Source organism: Falco cherrug, chromosome 1, assembly GCF_023634085.1.
Source record: "Falco cherrug isolate bFalChe1 chromosome 1, bFalChe1.pri, whole genome shotgun sequence".
NCBI lineage: Eukaryota > Metazoa > Chordata > Aves > Falconiformes > Falconidae > Falco > Falco cherrug.
In genome coordinates this window covers 110463844-110483625 of record NC_073697.1, presented here as the reverse complement: position 1 = coordinate 110483625, position 19782 = coordinate 110463844, and the positions used below count along the sequence as shown (strand labels likewise).

General features: G+C 40.8%; 1 protein-coding gene across 1 annotated transcript; it reads right to left on the bottom strand.

Moving 5' to 3' along the window:
- Window positions 1-255: 255 nt before the first annotated feature.
- INTS2 (integrator complex subunit 2) lies at window positions 256-19778 on the bottom strand. The gene is made up of 24 exons (XM_055719534.1): window positions 19451-19778; window positions 18741-18879; window positions 17902-18004; window positions 17547-17660; window positions 16722-16852; window positions 16451-16624; window positions 15723-15949; window positions 14801-14926; window positions 14232-14303; window positions 14022-14136; window positions 13301-13369; window positions 12711-12845; window positions 12043-12219; window positions 11235-11343; window positions 10252-10356; window positions 9602-9766; window positions 9211-9412; window positions 8541-8666; window positions 6816-7005; window positions 5645-5887; window positions 4510-4617; window positions 3073-3178; window positions 2725-2901; window positions 256-1874 (listed from the first exon to the last, which is right to left on the bottom strand). The coding sequence occupies exons 1-24, from the start codon at window positions 19741-19743 to the stop codon at window positions 1705-1707; spliced, it is 3576 nt and encodes a 1191-aa protein (XP_055575509.1). The 5' UTR covers window positions 19744-19778; the 3' UTR covers window positions 256-1704.
- Window positions 19779-19782: the final 4 nt, after the last annotated feature.

Sequence of the window (19782 nt, the reverse complement as noted above, 5' to 3'; positions counted from 1 at the left end):
ATATTCTAATCCAGTATATTTAATAATATCAATAATATCATTTTTTTATTTACCGTGTTTTAGGCACAGTGCACAGAAAACACTGTATTGGGAACAAAAAAAAAAAAAAAAAAGACTATTTTTAGAAAATTCAGTGGCTTTTCAATACCACCCCGCTGTTCCCATTCCAGGGGCTGCTCTGAGCTCCCGGGAGCTTCCCTCGGGGCACACCGGGTGTGCAGCTGGAAAACTTAATTTCCAAGGGAGTTGCCTATATTAAGTCACACATGAGGGTTTTTTTTTATTTCAATATCACTACAGCATACAAAATTACACTTAGAACAAAGAAAAAAAATACATTTATATTATTTACACACTTTACATCAAGATGAGCACAACGGCACAGCCGACTGGCTATGGCGTGCTGGTGAGCACAGAGCCGGTCAGTGTCTGGCAATTCTGTGTTCTCCCTCATCCATCCCTGCCCAGCACGGGTGGAAGCTCAGCTATGCAAGTCTTTCTCAAGACCACGCTAAAGATCAGACCATTATTTCTGGAATAGAAACTGGTTTTAATAAAAAAAATAACATATTTATTTATTTAAGGACCCTGGCTGCTGTCACTGAAGGGAATAGTAAGGGCTGGACTGACAATTTAGTGACCCATGCGTGTTGAATACTGTGCTTGCTTCTGGCACAGCAGCCAAACCTCGGCTTTCTTCCTCTGCCGCACACGGCACCGTGCCCCCCGCCATGCCACCCTGCTGGGCTCCTGGCTGCGCCCCATCAAACTGCCACCAGCTGCATGAGGCACCAAGGGTTCGGCCTTCTCCTGCGCTCAGCTGCACGTAGCCGCTTCTGTAGGGCTGACACCTGCCATTCCTTTCATTACAAAGAAATCTACCTTCTGCCAGTCACCCCAAACACTAATTTCTTTTTTTAATCCTATCCTGATGACAACTGAGATATCTTTCACTTGTTTCTTGAAGTCTTTCTCATTTCTACTAAGTGATGTTAAAATACACTAAACCATCTGAGCTGTGTGAAAAATACATACTCTTTAAAAAGCACCTTTATTCAGCTCATTTTGTAGTACTAGTTCTTTCTTTTCAAGAAACTTTTAAACCAGTTTCCAACTTTTAACAAAGGCTGGCTGATCTTTAAACGAAGGTCCCGATCTCATGAACTGAAACTGTGACCAATGGTTTGAAACACAAATTAAAAAAAAATAAACTATTTTCTTAGTACTCAATGTGATGCTGCAAGTTACTTACACTTTTTCAAGTCTTCCTTGGAGTGTTTTATTTCCTCTTGCTCTGCAAGGCTCTGGAACAATAGTTCATTTAACTTAAGCAAAACGCTTCAATCTCAAATTTTTCTGACCCATCATTTTACTGTTTGCTCAACAAATTAAGTATTCACTTTTCAAGAGTGTTACAAAACTCTTTTGGGTGTGTTGCTGTATCACTTCAGACACCGAGCAAGCCTGAAAATCATGCTCAGTTTCACTGGAAATTATTTACTGACACCATCAGCCTCAAAAGTTTTCACTGGAAGCAACATTTGCCTCTTTAATGAATTTTCTTTTCAGCCATAACTAGATTGAATAAATGAAAACCTTGGACTCCTTGTGCTCTGCTTCCTCAGTCCACTTCTGCAGCTTTCTCAAAATTCAGGCACCACAGACCATGGGACTAGCTACAGTACAATTTCATTTGCCTTTTTCCTAAACTCCACTTACACTCATGTTAATTATATCAATGATAGTATTTTCAACACACTGGCATAACTGAACATCGGGGTCCACGCTTGCAATGTCCCTTGAACAATTTTTGTTAGATGAATCTGTACAAAGTCCTGACATTTCATGTGGTTTCTCCTTTAGTTGCTGGAGACCTAGAAAATTAAGTAGAAGACGAAGAGCACATGAAAATAAATAATTTTTAAAACTTGTTATACCACACCCATAACACACAAACACGTGTGCTATGAAACTGCAAATTTGAGCCATCACTACTTCATGCACCGGACCTAACTCCACAAATTATTTCTAGAGACACTACAACATTCCTTTTCATTCACCTATGTCTGACTCATTTGGGGATTTTTATATTCCCTTTTACTTCTTTTGACATCAATATCCTAGCATAGATAGCATCAGGGAACCCTGTATCACATGAATGGAGCATTTGTCTCTTGACAAAAAAAGACACACAAAAACATGCTCAAGATCAACTGGTACACTTAAACAGTTAATCCATGTTCACACAGTCACTACATATTTATCCAACCATACTATGTCATGGGTAAGACTTCAGGTAGCTCATGTGACTGCATTTCTGACAGATTAGGAAGATTTATGTGGCCATTACGCCTCAGCTGAGGGGTGGAACCATCCTTGCGTTCTCAGAAGCCAGTGGCCTTTACTCACGTCTTTAATCCTTAGACTGCAATTCCAAATCCTACACACAACACCTGCACGCAGGGATACATCTTGGAATGATACAAGCAAGGAAATAAATGGAAGGGAGTACGATGTTTAATAAAAGGGGTACTTTCAGCCCCTGTAGCCTCTAAACTCTCTCCTCCAATCCAGTAAACCCACCCCTCCCTATTCCTTCTACATTACAGGACAACAGCAGTAAATTCATACTGCATTCCAACTACACTCAAACTTTTGAAACACTAACATAATATTCTCCCTGGACCATGACGCTACTTTTGAAATGCAAAGTACTGGACTTACGTGTAATAATTGGGTCGAAGTCTCTTGTCTGTGTAGCAACATCAGAGGCACAAACTTGTCCTATTTGTATCAGCAGAGACATAATATCCTCATACAAAGGAGGAAAGGCTTGACAGAATGACACCAAACAAGGCAGGGTTGGCATAAAAAAAGTATAGCGCTTCGACTGGGTTAAAACTATGAAGGAAAAGGAAATGGTTAAGTAAAAAGGAATTATTATAAAAATCCTGTCAAGAACTGTTGTACTTCTACAATCACAATTAACACAGCGGCATTTAGACACATTCAACCTAGACAAATAATTCTAACTTGCACAACCATGCACGCAGGGGTTGCTGGAGTGCTTACCTGTGAGTAGGGTCCCCATCACATTGATAGCTAAACGAGCCACGCTGAGAGATTTAGGTAGTGCGTACTGGATACACAAAAATGACAGTAACTGGATGGCAAATATCTGTTAAGTAGATGAAAGGCAAAATAGGAATAAGCAATAAAGTTACAGATTGCTTTGCACTTTCTAGCCAAAGCTCTTCACGTAACTTATGAGTTAGTAAATAGTCTCTATTTTACCAATGAGGAAACTAAAGCCTGACAAGCCTTAATAATAGTTACTCTGAATTTTTTCTGCTGACATGAAGAAAAAACCCCACAAGTATTTAACATTAATCAAAGTATGAGTGTTAGTATTTCAAAATCTCCCCCACAGACACTGTTTGTTCCAAATTAATGATGAGCAACAAAGAAACACATGATTTACAATATAACCCTTGCAGTAACTTAGTATTTGAGAAGGGATTAAATAAGAGCAACTACAAAAATGGCCTGATGCAGGAACAGGAGTCTTTAGCCCAACAAATTTCAGTTACCTACAACCAGCAAAATACGTTATCTCCCCTTGCCACAGTATACTAAATCGGGGTCTACAAATTGCTTTAGGAAGTAATAGTAATGATTATTTGCCATTTTTTTTCATAATCATCATGAGAAGACCTTAAAAAATATTGGTGAAAAATTTCAAATCAATCTCCTGACTCTCCCTTTGCCGAGCCTGTAGTAAGAAGAAACGATGACTCTCCAGACTGAAACAGTCTAACTTTGAGGAAAGCTGCACGTGTCATTCTTTGCTCTTGCTTTTGCAAGTTTGCAAAAGCTTGCTTTTGCTCTTGCAGTTAAGACCAGGGAAGGACCTGGTAAGACAACTGGCAAAGGAGAAATCTAAACTGACTTAGAAATTCATGCCTTATAGTTTTTTCCCAAGCTTGCTTCAAGAAACAGCAGTAATATTCCCTGGAAAGAGACTCGGTAGTCAAGCTTCTCATGAGAATGAAAAAAATTTTTATTTTAAGGCTGCTTCATCTGTTCTACAGAATATCTTTGCAAAAAAGGTTTTCAAAACCTAAATCTTCAGAGAAGTTCCTGTAGCTATAAAGTATCAGATGAAAACTAAGTAAGTAAAACTTTGCCAACCGACTTATACTCAACACAAAGAATGAATGAAAGTCGTTACTGAAAAGCGCTTTTGTTCATGTTCTTGAAGGTAATATTGAAATTCATGAGTATTTCCTAAGCAAGTGTACAGAGATGTGTTACAAGAGCTGTGATCTGAAGAGGATCTAAAGGCTGGGCTTTTAATTTAAGGTAAAAGTGCTCCAGATATTGCCTCAAAATCCCAGGCAAGTTAGAACAGGACTTTTTTTAGTGATCTTTTTATTTTCTCCCCTTAACCAATAATTCATCAGGTTTAATGGTTTACAGTGATTCTCAAATTAGATGACTGTACAGTACCTGCTTTTCAAGTTCAGGCTGGGCAATGAGCTCCGGTATGAAATCCAGACAGATGTGCATTGACGGAATCCCCGCCACTGTCAGTGCCAGAAGTTCACATGGATAACCCTGTGTGATTAAGAATACAGATCTGTCAATGTTTCAAAGGTGTTTTAAAAATTCTGCTTCAATTAAGACTTTAAATTAAATCTGTGTTCATGCTTTTTTCAAAACCAATATACTTGTAAATCTCTTTTGTTCAGAATTATAAGCAACAGGCTTGTATCCCAAGGTAACAAGGGGCAAGCTGGGTGACAAACCCAGGGTCTGCATCGGTTCTTTATCCTCAATACTCCATGTACGATTTGCACAGAAACTCTCCCTCCACTCCCCAGACTAAATGAGACTGCAGTGACCCTTTCCTTCTGTGTCCTTCCCATGTTCCAGACTTCACCGCAGGCCCCAACTTGCTTATTTCACAACTGCACTGTTATGACTTTTTTAGCACATAATCAGTTCCAGGTCAAGGCAAATTAACTGCTTTTAAAGAGACTGCCATCTGGCAATGAGCAATTCGACACACAATAAAAATGCATTTATATTAAAAAATTTGCTCGCTTTCCCCTCTTCTTTTTTTGAAGGTGTACAGCTGCTTTGGCAGGGACAACCTTTCTCCTTCCACTCTATAAAGAGATAAACTGTGGCCTACCAGAAAGGAAAGATAAGATGTTTACATTTGAAGCCAAATTACAGTTTTGAATAATGGGTATACTGACTTAAAAACATGGCCAGAAAAAAGTAACCCATAAAAGATGTGGAACAAGTAATTATAAGATGATTAAGCCAGTTTTCCTTGGCCTAGAATGGACAAAGTCTTTTGGCATACAAAAGGGCACAGGCACAAACAAAGCATGTGTTTAACGATGAGGAACAGACTTAGTTTAGGTGCTCCCTTCTGGGCTACAACACAGAGTCCAAGCACTGAAGCGTGGAGGAAATGTAGGTACCGCCGATTTGACAAGACGGGAAGCAGAAAAGTGGGACAGTATAATTTCTGAGGAACACAGCAGCAGCATTCAGTATGCTCTGACCACTTCATTTGGCTCTTTCTTAACCAGAGGAACCATGAAAAGAACTAAAATAGTGCAAAGCAGACCTGGAAATGAACTAGTTTGACTATGTTGGGATCAGCTATGTACATCTGATGCAGCAGACAGCAGATGAGACACTGGACCTCTCGAAGATTACACAGCAAGCTATCTTCTTCTTCTAGCTCAGGACTCTTTGGGTCTGTGGTACTATGAACAGTCTTTAGCAGGCTGTGGGTGTTACTGCTCTGGGCTTTTTCTTCTTCTGTAGGTAAGCAGATCTCTAGAAGAATCTGCACAGCAGCACTGTCCTGTGAAGAAAACAACAGAACACACATTAAAAACCCCAATGAGATCAAAGAAATCAAATACGAAGTAATGACAATTTAAGAAAGGGAAAACTGTCAGGTGGCTAGAACTTCTAGCTATAGATTTTTTTTATGTATAGATTTAAAAACAACTCAGTTCAAGAATCACAAATCCTGTAGAACATTACAAAACCCCCAACACTTCATCTGAGAAGTGAAAAAAAGCTTAAATGCAACAGATAATCATAATCACAGATAAAAAGTATGAATTCAATGGAATCTCATACTGTTTCAAAATAAACATGCCATTGTGCCTTAAAGCATCCAGATTGGAGAAAATATGCACATGGTCATGTAATTCACAGTATTCAGAGAAGACAACACTACTCATTTAAATATAAAACTTCCTATTAATTAAAAAATCATCTTCTAATAGGGACTATATATGTGACATTCTTCCAGACAGAAGCAAGAAGAGACTGTCTGTGAAACAGGGTTAGTCAAGAATTTCCGTAACATCAAGCTAAGTTAACCATTCTTCAGCCTCACACTTTACAATGCTTGCTGCTTCTCTTAAATAACATAGCTCAAAAGATTATGCATAAATCTGTCACATTTATTCATGTTTTACTGCTCCAAATCCAAGTACAGGAAAAGTTTCTGGATAACAGAAGCGACGAGGCAAAAGGGTTAGTAAGCAGAACTCTTCTATACTAACTAACAGAAAAAAACACTTACAAGGCAGTTAACCAACAGAACACTTCAGACCAGAAAATACTTTAACCATCTGAATACAGAGGCTGTTTTCATGGTAACAGAAGCCAGTAAAAAAAGAAGTAAAAAGGTCTCCTTTTTTAATTTCCTGTTTCTGCAATTCTGTTTTATCATTGTCTTTCCTTGCATCATTTAATAGCCATTTCTTCCCCCTTACCTGAGCAGCAAGCAATGCATTTTTTAATTCTTCCCTTGTAACCTCTGGGGCCTCTGGACCCATGGTATTGTTTTGCGATGGCCTAATGTCCTGCTCTGCTGTTTCTTTCAGGTGAGAATTGAGGTAAGCTTTTGAAGCCAGAAGATATCCGTTCAACATGTGCAAAGTTATATCCATCAGAGGAGGACTCCTGATATGGGAATACGTGATAAAACAAAGGCATTTCAGTAGGCAGAACAATATGAACAAACTAAAAGCATCCTCAAAGGCTCCTTTTGCTGTAGTCTGGTTCATGCTAAAGCTCTTTTCCCTAACATGGCAAAATACTAAAGGTCACAACCCCTTCTGCTGCCCTGCCATTCAGCCCTGCTCCTCTCAGGCACACCCACGGATGCATTCGCTCCACAAAACCAAGGAACTGCTGGAGAGACTGATTTCTGAGGAACAAAGGAAACCCAAAACAGGTCAGCTATACGTGAAATAAGGAAAAATAATTCTCTGAATGACAGGGACAAGTAAGGCAGACAAGCTCTGAACTACTTCCACAATACTAAGATGATAGTTTGCAAATCACATTGCATTACAAATCTCCCTAGTTTTAGAAATGTAGGATTTTTCAATTTGCATCCAGGGCTGAAGGGACATACATTTAAATATTTCACCTACGGGTTGGGGATTAAAGATGTCATCAACAGAAACTTGAGGTCTAGCAGAGTTGTAGCAACTCAAATGAAAATTGGATTCATGGCTCAATTGCTAAAGGCAAGGGGGAACAGAATACAAACAAGAATATGAAAAACAAATCAAATTGACTGTTCAGCATTTATTATGAACAAAAGGATAATAAAAAAGGAGGGAAATAAACCACAACTGACAGAAAACATGAAGAAGAATACACAAGGAATAAAGCTAGGGGCTAAAGTATGTTTAAAATGATTAACTGTATCTTTTTAGAATAACAGATGCAATTTTGTTCGTTACTATGAAAAAGCAAAGCTATAATTTACAAATTTTGACTTACTGTTTGCATTATTTTGTATTCTCCTTAAAAGCTGGTCCATTACAATCGATTATGATCATTTTCACTACTGAAATTCTCAGCTTATTGTTCTGCGTCAGAGGCACAGAGCAGCATTACACATCCTCCTCTGTCATCACTGACATCTAGAGGAACTAATTTCCAAGTACTACTGAAACACTTTCTTGGGAAATTAAGTAAATCCAACTCTGTCACACGCATCAAGCACCCACTGGCAGAAACTGTTACCCAAAAAGATGGAACACCTGCAGGCCCAGGAGGGATGGCAAAAGACAGGGTGAAATGGAAGGGTATTACAGCTACAACCTCAACCCCCACCACCACCATGTGGCAGCAGCCATTTTAAGCACGCTGCAATGTCTATGTAGAACAAAAATCACACACATACAAATCTAAAATGGACGAACTATGTACAAATCCCAAAGTTTCCAATACAGAACTGGGTGTAAGGCTGTCCAGTAGACAGCATGACATGCTGAATCAGCACGCATGGCTCACTCAGTCCCCAGACTAAGCTTAATACAAAAAAGACGGAATTTACAAGCTCATACCATTAGTTTGAAAATACATTTTGAAGTGCTGAAAGCTTTTAGAAGTTTTCTGTGAGACACTTTTCCGTTTAGCATTCACTATGTATTAATCTAAGTACCACAGCACATAAAAAGCTAAAGGAGGGAGACACTTACCTATGGACTCTCTGATCGCATCTTAGTACGATCAAAGGATCAATCATCAGATCATTCTGAGTGTATTTCTGCTGTCGGACTATTTTTCCGGAAGGCTGCAGAGCATTAACAGTCATCACCCACAACCTAAAATGAGATTATTTTTATGGTTTTCTAATAGATAATCCGTAAAACAAAAGGGATCACATAAGCATCTGGACACTCACTTCTCTCAGTTCGCTCTATTCTTCCAGGCCTATCGAGCAGCAAAAACCCTATACTTCATTTGCAGCCCCTGAAGTTAACCAAGATACAGTTAACTTACATTCACTGAAACTATAGCAAGCAACCTGTTTTCACTGCAACAGAGCATCCACTTCCTCTGAAAAGGCATGTTCTTACCACAGCGAGTTTGTGTTCATCAGTAATCTGTCATAAACGATATAAACCCTAAAACCATCCTCCTATATTTTAAGTGCACTCGTGACTTCCTTTCCCCTGAGAACAAGAAGCACTCTCCTTTTAAAGGCAAAGTTCAAAAAATTCAACAAAGCAAAATGGAATGCAACTCCAACACATTCTACTCAGTCACAGCCTCCAATTTCCTACAGGCATTGTGTCATTATTTTTGAAACAGAAAGTGGCATTCCACCTACCTGCAGCAACAAGCTCAGCAGTACTTTGAGCCTACCTTCTTGGCATCACAGTGTTAAGAACCATCCAAAGTTTATTGACAGTCTGAAGAATCCCCCGAGGGACTCCAGCATTCAGCAAGCGATACATATTGGATGTCAATACTTCTGCGTACGGGATCAATTCACCAGCTGACAGAAGTGTTAAATGTTCTAAGATCTGCATCAGCTGGGTATGATTTCCAGGCAGCATGGAAAATGCTATAAAATAAAGACAATGGCATCTTGGTAAAACTGCATTTCTGACATTTTTTTCTGACTTGGCAGCAGAAAATTTTCATGATATAAATGCAGTATGATCAAATGAATTAAATGGCTACACTCTTTCAAATCCACTATATGCCAACCAATTTGGAAAGAACGCTGTTTAGTTCAAATGAAGTTCTTTACCTTCTTGGAGCTGTTTGGGAGAGTGATTCTTTGCAATGTTTGTAAGAAGCATCCTCCTCAGCAAGGCATCAGTGCCCGTGATCTGTTCCTCACAGATCCAGTCGTCCACAATGCAGAGGTGCGGATAGTTAGTTGCAAGAAGGCGTAACAGTGCAGAATGCAAACCTTTAGGGGGATTAAGAAAGTATACATCTTAGATTTGAGTAGCTACGTCTGTCATCTGAATGTATTTGCGCCTACCGTTTCAACGACAGACCTTAACTGAATCACTGCCAAGAAGTTCAAAGAGCTTGCATGTTTACAGCCCGATATTCTAACACCAACAGAAAGGAAAAGTTACCTTTTGGAAAGGTGGAAGGACCCTACAGTAACTAACTCTTAAACTCTGTCTGGAATAATTAAAAATTCTCAGCCAATTCCTATTCTATAACCTATGCTAGATAGGCAAGACCCACTCTAAAAAGAACTGCCTTTCTCAAACTTTCACTATTACTCTTCAAACATATCTGTAAATCCCACTAGTCCCTACCAACAGATTTTCAAAGGATGGGAAAGGCAGGCACACTACGAAACAGAGGACAGCCACAGAACTAAAAAGCCCCCTTCGTCTGCCTTCTTCACGCACATCAGGCTTCCACACACAGATATACCTCCCAGTTCCTGCTGCAGTCCTTGTGCCTGCCGGATGAGGTACTTGATTGGAATCTGATCCATTAATGCTGAGGAGTAAGACTTGGGTTTTTTTTGCATGGCAGCTGTAGGGGAACAGGACAAGCAACCATGTCTAACAGTTACAGTTGGAAAAAATTATTTCCCCAACTGAATCAATAAAGAAAATGCAAAGCACTTGTCTCTATATTGCTCTCTATCCAGCTAAACAGATAAAATCCCCAATAACAGACCTCATTCCTCTTAAAAGTACTAAATTAAGCTCTTCAGGAAACCGTTTCTGTGAACATTTCCATTTACAGATCTTCCTGGCGTTTTCTGATTTGTTCGCAGGATCTCCACACTACCTTTGACCAAATCCAACTGATTCTGAGATCAAAGCCCAAATCTGCATTTTCTTTATTCAAGGTTTTTTATTCATAAAAAACCCAATTATCAGTTGGTACATGGAATTTAAACTGTTGTCACACACAACACCCCGCAGTGAGGTGGATGTTATAAATGCAGGAAGAACTGTAACTGATTTTACACTATCTCAGACTTGCTTGAATAGCATGAAGAAAACAGCGTTGCTGAATGCTGGAAGCTGCACCCTAAAAAGGGCACGTGAAAACAGCCACCAGATACAGACACCGTATTTTCACTGAAATTACACTCTGTCAATAAACTACACAACATTCTTTTAAAATTTGTTAATTGCTGCTGTACTTATTAGAAGGTCATACACATTTCTGGTAACTTTTTGGCCACCTTGGACCTTTTTTAATCTGGAAAGCAAATGGTTCAACTACAGAGTTTTAGGAGAAACTTTTATGTCCTGAATTTCCATACCAATGCTGTATTTATTACAATAATCTAAACTTCTTATGCTGTGCTTGAATCTGACAGCAACATGAATTTTGATTACTGTTTTGCATCTACTTTTCAGTTAATCTGTTTTCCACTGATGCAGTGATACACATACCTAGTATCTTTGTGCTTGCCAGAAGTGCTTCTTCGTACGACAGGACATAGTAGAGGACAAGCAATTGCGTTGTGATGCTGTATCGCTGATTAAGACGAGTATTTTCTCCCTGTACATAAAACCACATACAAAGGTCATGTTGCATTCCTGATTCTTGAGAACAAAAATTTGGATTTACCTGAGAATACGAAGAAAGGTAAGGCCTTGTATAAAAATATCAAGCCACAGGAGGTCCAAGCTGAAAGCTGCAGGGAACTTTCCTTTTTTTTTAAAAAAAAAAAAAACTTCAAACATAAAATGTATTTTGGTATCTTGGGACACTAATAAGGAGTAATCCCAGGATTCCAATACAAGTCAATGCTTGCCACTCATTCCACACATGTCAAGTGGCCATTCTCATACTTCTATCAAAATGAAAATGCTTCTTTCAGAAACAGCTAGAGTGCTTCAGTTAAATAGTATTTTTATCCAACAAGATCAAGTCAATACAAAAATTATGCAGATCCTACATAAACACCTCCACTTCTCAATCCACAGAGCGCTTTCTTTGCATTTCGAACAGCATGAGGCGGTGAGTTCCCAAGGAAAAGGGCAAACCAGGGACAACTAGCAATCCTCCTAAAAATCTGAGTAGCACTAACAAGATTCACTTTGAAACACATGACCACAACTGTAGGAGGCAGTTTACTATACAGGCGTTAAAGACAAAAAGCGAGGCAACTTACAGAATCTGCATCAAGCATATATACCAAATAGCAAACCACAGGGTCGCATTAAAGTACACAAATGAAGCAAAAAAGTTATTTACCCCAGAAAGTCCTTGAAAAACATTCAGTATCTCCTGTTCCGTGACAGGCTGATTTGTGGCCTCTGGGTTGGATTTAGAAGCAGGATTAAGAATAGAGTTAATGTAGACATCAATAAGGGGAAGCAACTGAGGATGGAGTGGAGTGGTGGTTTCACAGAGCTGCCGATAGATCCAGTCCTAGAAAAAAACATGCCATTGCAAGTTCCACTTCGAAGCTGGAAGGCAATTCTTTTTGTCTGCATGTACATCCCCTGTTAACTAGTTACAAAAAAATGATGTAGCTGAATAAGGCTTTGTCTTTGGAAGGTGTAATACCAGTTCCGAGTTGGGCTTGGTGATAAACTCTGTATCCTGGACCCTGCTCTGTCCAGACCCACCAATAAAACTTGTCCTGGCTGGAAATATCATTCTGACTATGATTTTATTAAGCGTAGACAGGGGGAAGAGAGATAACTTTCATATTATTTTTAACTTCACTAAATTGTCGTGTCTGGATTATGGAGCTAAAACCAGGTACCTTAACTTAATACACCATTCCTTATTAAATTACATGGTACTAGGCTGTAAGATTAATCGAGAATTCTGTTCCTATAATTCAACCAAAAAAACAGCTTGCAAAACCTATTCAACATTCAAAATTACAAACAGAAATAAAATTAAGGACATACCTTAATAGATACTTTGTGCTTGGTGAATGATCGACTTTTTAAAAGCTGGTAAATGCAGTGAATAGGTAAAAACCCCGTAATGTTGGCACTGAGATTGCCTGTAACAGGCACGCGAACTGCATGGGCTGTAACAACCTAAAAGAAAGTTATAATTAACAAGACAAATACCACAAATATTCAACTTCCCACAATGCACAAGCACGAGGTGACAAAGTTGCACAGCTACTTTCTTTGTGGCATTTCCTTATTTTTGGGTTTTTTGGAAGCTGAAGAACATTTTCACGTAGCTTAATACAGTATTCGTAAAACCGTAGCACAAATACTACATCACGAACAATTTCCTGCTACTGCAAAAACTAATGTCATGGTGGACAAGTTTTCTCCTTTGCTGCCTCATTATTCAAAAAAGCTAAGTGTTCAAAAAGCATAATCAGAACAGAGTACAAAAAGAAAGAACCAAGGCTCTTCAGTACCAGCAGGGCTTGGATTCTTCTTGTAGGTCAAAGTGAAACAATTACAGAAGAAGGAAAAAAAGAAAGAAAATTTAAAAAAGGGGGGCAGAGGGGAAAGACAACCTAGGCTTAAAATACCTGTTCAGTGAAAATCTCCTGTGTGAAGATTGTCTTCATTCTGCTGAGTGAGCTGGGCTTAATGACAATCTGAAACAAAGAACAAAGTACTTGTAATTTTAAGTTCTAGCTTTCTTACAAATAAGTGCTGCAAATTTGTTTTATGAACCGCTAACTTTTAAGCTTTTTCGACTTGTCTTCACTGGAATACCAGGAAAACATTCACATCTACACTTTAAATGTAAACAATGTAAACAAAAAATATTTTCAAATGTCACAAGTTCATCACTCCATGTCTTCCTTAGCCTAGAAACTACCTACCTAGCTTTTATATTTGAGAGACTGTTTCACAATAGTAAATCGAAGGCAAGTCTCCCTTGGTAATTTTCAGAAATTAACTCATATATATAGATACTTCTCTATTTAAAATAAGAAGTTTGCAGCTCAGTTTGGAAACTACTTCAACTAGTCCTCTAAAAAAGTTATTTGCAAATGATGTATTTCAACAAGTCACCGCTTTTTGGAGATACTTTCATCGTGACGTCACTTTGTATCAAGGGGTACGCATAGCGAGATGTTTTTCCACAGGAACTAATTCCCATTTTTTAACTTTACATTTGCTCTAAGTGTATTAGAAAACCCGAAGTTCTTCATATCAAAACTAAATACAAGAGCATAAATACACAGTAAAAAGTCAATTTTAACAGAGAAATGCATGTGCCAGAAAGAGCTTAAGATTTACCTTCATTCCCAAGGTGGAGCAGACCAAATCAATGATAGCACTGAGCTGATTACTATGGAAATACATGGCCACCAAGAGAAGCATCTCTCCAAAAGAAGCAGACACACCAGAAATGCTAACGACAACAAAGAGGAAGAGTTAATCTCCAATAGGACGTAAATACACGTGAGATTACTGGAATCATTAAACACAAAAGAAGCCTGCTCTCACCTTTCGAAGTAAGCTTCTTCCTTTATCATCCAACTAAGCCACATTACCATGAGTTGCTCCTGTTCTGGGGTGCTGCACAAAAAAAATCAATCATAAAAGATGCTTTTCCCAGCAACTACCGCTACTTTTACTAACAATTACTTGCAGAAAAGCCAGTATTTGAGGAATCTTATGCCAGGAGACATCCTGTCACTTTCACTTCAGCATTAAACAGCCACTAAGCACCGATATTCAGTGCAAACTCCAGTCCCATTCTCAGGCAATTTCCTGTCTTGAATGCACACAGCAGCAAGCTACATCCATGAAACACCTACACCGCTACTCTTCTGCACAGGGTCTCTAAAGAACTCAGCCATAAACTTGTTAAATGGAAAAGTGGCCTAGTAAGGCTTGCTTTAGCCTTCAAAAACCACCCCAAACTAAGCTAAGACACAAGAGCCTTCAATCAACATATGGAGATTTGTATGAAGAATTAGGAGAGACAAACTGTGCAGCTCTGGGGAGGTCATTGCCTTAACAGTGCTAGAACAGCAACATCTTTACAAAACTCCTCCTTTACCACGAGGTACCTGACAAGAGTGGAGAAGGCCAGAAGCATACAAAAGGAAAGAGATACAAAGCGAACACCAGCTGGAGTCGCGGGAGGCCGGCTGGTCATCAGCTGCAGTAGCTGCTCAGCTTCTTCATCAGTTGGCCTGAACAGGACAGAAAAAGAACAAAACCCACGCTGCTAATTCAAAAGCTGAGATTTCCAATCTCATCATAATAGTTACAGATTAAATTTTCTCTGGTTTTTAATCTGTTTATGAAATTACTATAAATAGATTAATATCAAGATTAACTGGTAATTCTTTCAACTTAAAGATATTAAAATCTGTTAGCAGAGAACACCAGTGAGAAAACTTCCCCAGGATATAATCCTGCCTATTAGTACAAAAAAATTAAAACTAACAATCCATAAAGATGCTACATTAGCACTCTCTAAAAAGTAAAAGCAAAGGAACAGAAATTCAAAACTCATACGGTGCATGTTGCTAGAGTTTTCACCTAACTTCTCTATGCACGGCTCCAACCACTTAGGCTGACTTCTTTTAAAGTCTGCAGAACTGATTTTGCAGCATTAAAAAGAGCGCTACAGTTCTTGCCTTATTTCAAATTTTAAAAATCAGCAAAGTTCATAAATAACTTTACTATTGGAGTAACAATTTTTTTCTGCTGAGAACAGTATTGGAAAGTAAAAAACATACTTGTCACCACAGACCTTAGCATGACGTAGCATTTGCTCTCTATACTATAAAGAAGAAACTTCCATCAGCTGGCACGTGAGAAGGGTCTCCCCCTGCACTAAAGCTGGCCAACCCGGCCAAGGCTGTTTCAAGGACACAACGGCACTAAGAGACAGCTCATGTTAAAAGCGCCCAAAGCTCTCAACCTCTGTTTAAACGGATGGACAGTGAATAAAAAACACAAGAGCCTTAAAACATTCATTACTTCAGCCCAGCAATTCCCATCAAAGCGCAATAGAGACGTAACAATGAGCTGGCTTTCACGACATGCTCTTCCTTCAGTCCTGAATACACAGACACATTTGGCTCCATATCAACATCTGCTTCTTCAACAATGTGTGTGCTGCGAACCGTGGGAAGGATTCCCATGAGCTCCAGGAGCAGCTGCCTCCTCATTTGCCAAAGCACAGAACTGATGTTATCTCTTTTTCTCTGTGTAAGAAGTTAAAAGATAAGAACAACAATGTAAAATTCATGCCATCAAACAATGTAATTACATAAGAGCTTTCGTAACAATGAAATCAAGGAAAAAAAAGAAGGGGGGGCAGGGGGGCAGAAATTGTTATAAAATACAATTTTCAGTACCAGGGCAACAGGCAACACGTGACCTTGTTACATCAAACCCAAGCTTTAACTAACACAACTAAGCAAGTCAAGATGCAACATCCTATTGTGAACGCTGAGGATAAACATATTTACCAGGTAAACACTGCAAACTTACAATTCCCCAGTTTCCTCACCTGACAGTCTCTCAGAGGAACAACCAAATGGCTGCCTGCAGGACCACCGTTTATAGATCTGATGGTCCCACTGCTCCAAAACACACCACAGGCTTTATATACATTCAGACAAACGCAGGTGCCCACATGCAGAAGAGTCAGGATAAGCTGCAGGAGTATTTTTTAAAAGCAGAACAGTCGAAGATATTCATACCTGTTGGCCATTTCGGATGAAAGTTCCAAACCAAGTTCGAACCTTCGCATTTGTTCCAAGTAGCAAACCACTCACGAAACACACCAGGTCGCTCACTCCATCATCTGAGGATTCGTTTTTGGTGTGATCCAAGGTCAAAGCCACACCAAGACCTGGTAGATGACACTCTTCCACCTACACAAAATGCTCAGGCTCAATCATCTTCGCTGTCTCTAAAGATCCAATAAGGGTCATAATTGCGATTCCCATGACAGACCAACGACAGACTTACCACCATGCCTCGGACCCTCAGAGCTTGGGAAGGGTTCATTTTACACAGGTGGCGAAGTGCTTCTGTTCTACGACGGCCTCCAACACTTTCCTCATCCTGCCGTTCACCATTCTTAATCAAACCTCTACAGACTAAATACCCAACAGGAGGTGTAAGCAACCCCGCCCTTTCCAACAGAAAGCCACATAAGCATAAACACACAAAGCCAAGCGGTTCTGTTCAGCTCATGATGATTTATTAGCTGGGCCACGCAAACCTTGTCTGGGCAAGAACTCATGATTACACTACATAAGAACAAGGAAATGGCCTTTCTCCTCAGAGAAATTACAGGGTCGTTACAGATTTATGTGTCATCCAATTACTACTTGTACTCTATCTAATGTAACCTGTGCATCTGGCAGCCCTGGAGACCAAAATCTTATTGAGGGGTAAGGGATGCTAAACAGGCACCACAAATACACATTTTTCACCTCATAATACTTGTCAGTCTAAGGGACAAGACCCATTAGCAAGGCTAGACCAGGTTCATAGTCTGCAGGCATTCAGTGCCTGAGCCAGCCTTTACAAAGGCGACCTACACAGGGAAAGCTACAACGTGCACACAACGAGTCCATAAGTAGGCTGCAAAAAAGGAATTAACACGATGAGCATGGGAGCCCATCAGCACCTCTGGGTATAAATGCACTCAAATTATATTTCACAAGCTAAACGCTCTTCAGTTCAAACGTGTATCACACATACTTTAACCCAGAATTAACTATACTGCTAGAAATCATTTCACACCTTTAGAAAAAGTAAGCTAGACAATACGAAACTGTAACTCACCCTCATTAAAGCTGTCGGGAACATTGGCCACCAGCAGGCAGAGGAACCAGGCTCCGTTTTTAACATGCAGCAGAGCTTCAGCCACATCAACTATCGGCAATAGTGACGGCAGCTCTGGATAAAAAGGGGGTTTTAAAAGTCATGGTGTTTCACTGGGAAGCAAATAAAACCTTGCTTTTAATATGCATTTAAATAACATGCTCAGATCAATGAATGGAAAAGCAGTCTATGATCTATTCCTTTTTCAAAGCGCTAGAGAGCTTTGATGAACCTTAAATCAGCCACAAAGGCTCCAGAAGTTATTTTGTTACAACCATAAGAGTTTAGAAAACACTGTAAATACAGAATACTACACCTGCTTGCAAAATGCAGAGAACATCTGCTGCCTCTTCCAGATAAACAGGACTCTCGAAGAGCTCAGAAGATTTCAGAAAAAACTCACCATTTGATTCTGACACCTACAAGACATTATTCATCACCACTGAACAGGTTTTATGAAACAGCTTGTCTCATCAGTCTTTTATGGCTTTAAATGCAGCAGATTGAGTAAGTTAAAAACTGTCGAAAGCATACAGTTATAAACACAGAACAGGCAAGAACAGTGTTTAGAATAAGAGACGTTTACTACTGGAAACCCTCCAATATGGCTGGTATCACTGCTTCTTTCCAGAAGAAAGAAAAATAGCTCGCTGATAGTTCTAAAAAACCAGTAAGTTTACCCAAGGAAAATAAAGTGCTGGGAGGGGTGAGGAGGGAGAGTAAAAGAAATACCGTGGCTAATATTGCAGTGCAACAGAAGTAAAGAACTGACGGAGAAAAGTCATAATTTTGCTTTCAAATATGGTTTCTGCACTGATATATTACAAAATCACATTACAGTGCAGCATATTACAGAATATAGAGTCTGAATCATATTAGAAAAGATTACCCTCATTTGTTCTGAGGAAGAAAGACTTCCCCTAGGAAGCTGGGTTCACAAGGAGTTTAATCACAAACTACCGTTAAATCACACGGACAGTTTAAGTCTTGGTAAGAACTGGAGAAGAGCGCTTGGTAAAAAGCAGGTAAGAACTGGAGAAGAGTGCTCACACACAACAGCAGCACCAGAAACAGAACCAGACAGGGTACCAACCTATCCAGAGCACATTTTCAACGACATAAAATTTGCAGCCGTCCAGATGTAGAGAAGTTTACCTTGTTCATAATCGCTAGCAATTCGCTAAGTACAAGACGAAGTCGACGAGGTGAATCGCTGTGTTCGAACTCCAGCGTCAGCCCATGCTGAAGCTGCGACACCAAGATGCTTTCCCCGCTACCTCCTCCCAGCTTGTGCCTAACAGACAATTAAAACCAACTATTAATGTTTCTGCAAACAGAGAAACGTTATCAGTTAAAGGAAGACAGTAATTCCATAGGGATTTCTTCTGTCACGCCAGCGATCGGAGAAGACTGCTGTACCCGTAGCACATCACGAAATGCGATTCAATAACAGCATACAAATTCCAGGCACCTCCATTCCCCAGCAGCACAGGCAGCCAAGCGAGCGCATCCACCCGACCTGTTCCCCCCGAGGAGGGGTGCCAGCCGCACCCCTGCCCCCCCAAAGCGGGCAACTCCCCGCCGCTGCCCCCCCGCAGCACAGCGGGAAGAAGGGCCCCCAGGCAGCCAGTCCGCCCCAGCCCCCCGGCGCTGCTCTGCCGAACCCGGGGGGCGCTGACAGGTCGTTATGGCGGGACGCAGCGCCACAGCCCAGTTTGGGCCGGGGGGGGAGCTTAGCAGAGCGCCTGGTTCCACCCCCCCCGCCAGGGGCAGGGCCCCTTCCCCCAGGCCGGGCTGCTCCGTCCCCCCCCCCAGCCGCCGCCTCAGGCCCGCGGCCCCCTCGGAGAAGCCGTTCCGCGCGGTACCGGAGTTGCTGCTCTTTGCTGGCGTCCTGCTCCAGGGCGTGGAAGTCGACGGAGAGCAAGGCCACGATGGAGTTGACGGCCTCCACGCCCGAGAGCAGCCGCAGGATCAGCTTCTTGTCCTGCGCCCAGCTCTGGCTCTGGTCGGCGGGGGCGCAGAGCGCCATGCGCACAAGGCAGGGCAGCAGCAGCCGCAGCTCGGGGTCGCTCAGCGCCGCCAGGCGCACCACGTCCACCTTCTGCATGGCCTCGAAGGCGTAGGGGCTGACGAACTGCAGGCCGGAGCACTCCGCCATGGCGGCCGCGCTCCCGGCCCACGGCCCCCTCCACCCCCA

Excerpts from the sequence above, each read along its gene's own strand:
- INTS2 (XM_055719534.1), bottom strand. The coding sequence starts at position 19,743 with ATGGCGGAGTGCTCCGGCCTGCAGTTCGTCAGCCCCTACGCCTTCGAG. Across the intron at positions 8,667-9,210 it reads AACACTGTGATGCCAAGAAG|GTTGTGGGTGATGACTGTTA; the intron begins GTAGGCTCAAAG and ends ATCTCATTTTAG. Across the intron at positions 1,875-2,724 it reads CTTCGACCCAATTATTACAC|GTCTCCAGCAACTAAAGGAG; the intron begins GTAAGTCCAGTA and ends TTAATTTTCTAG.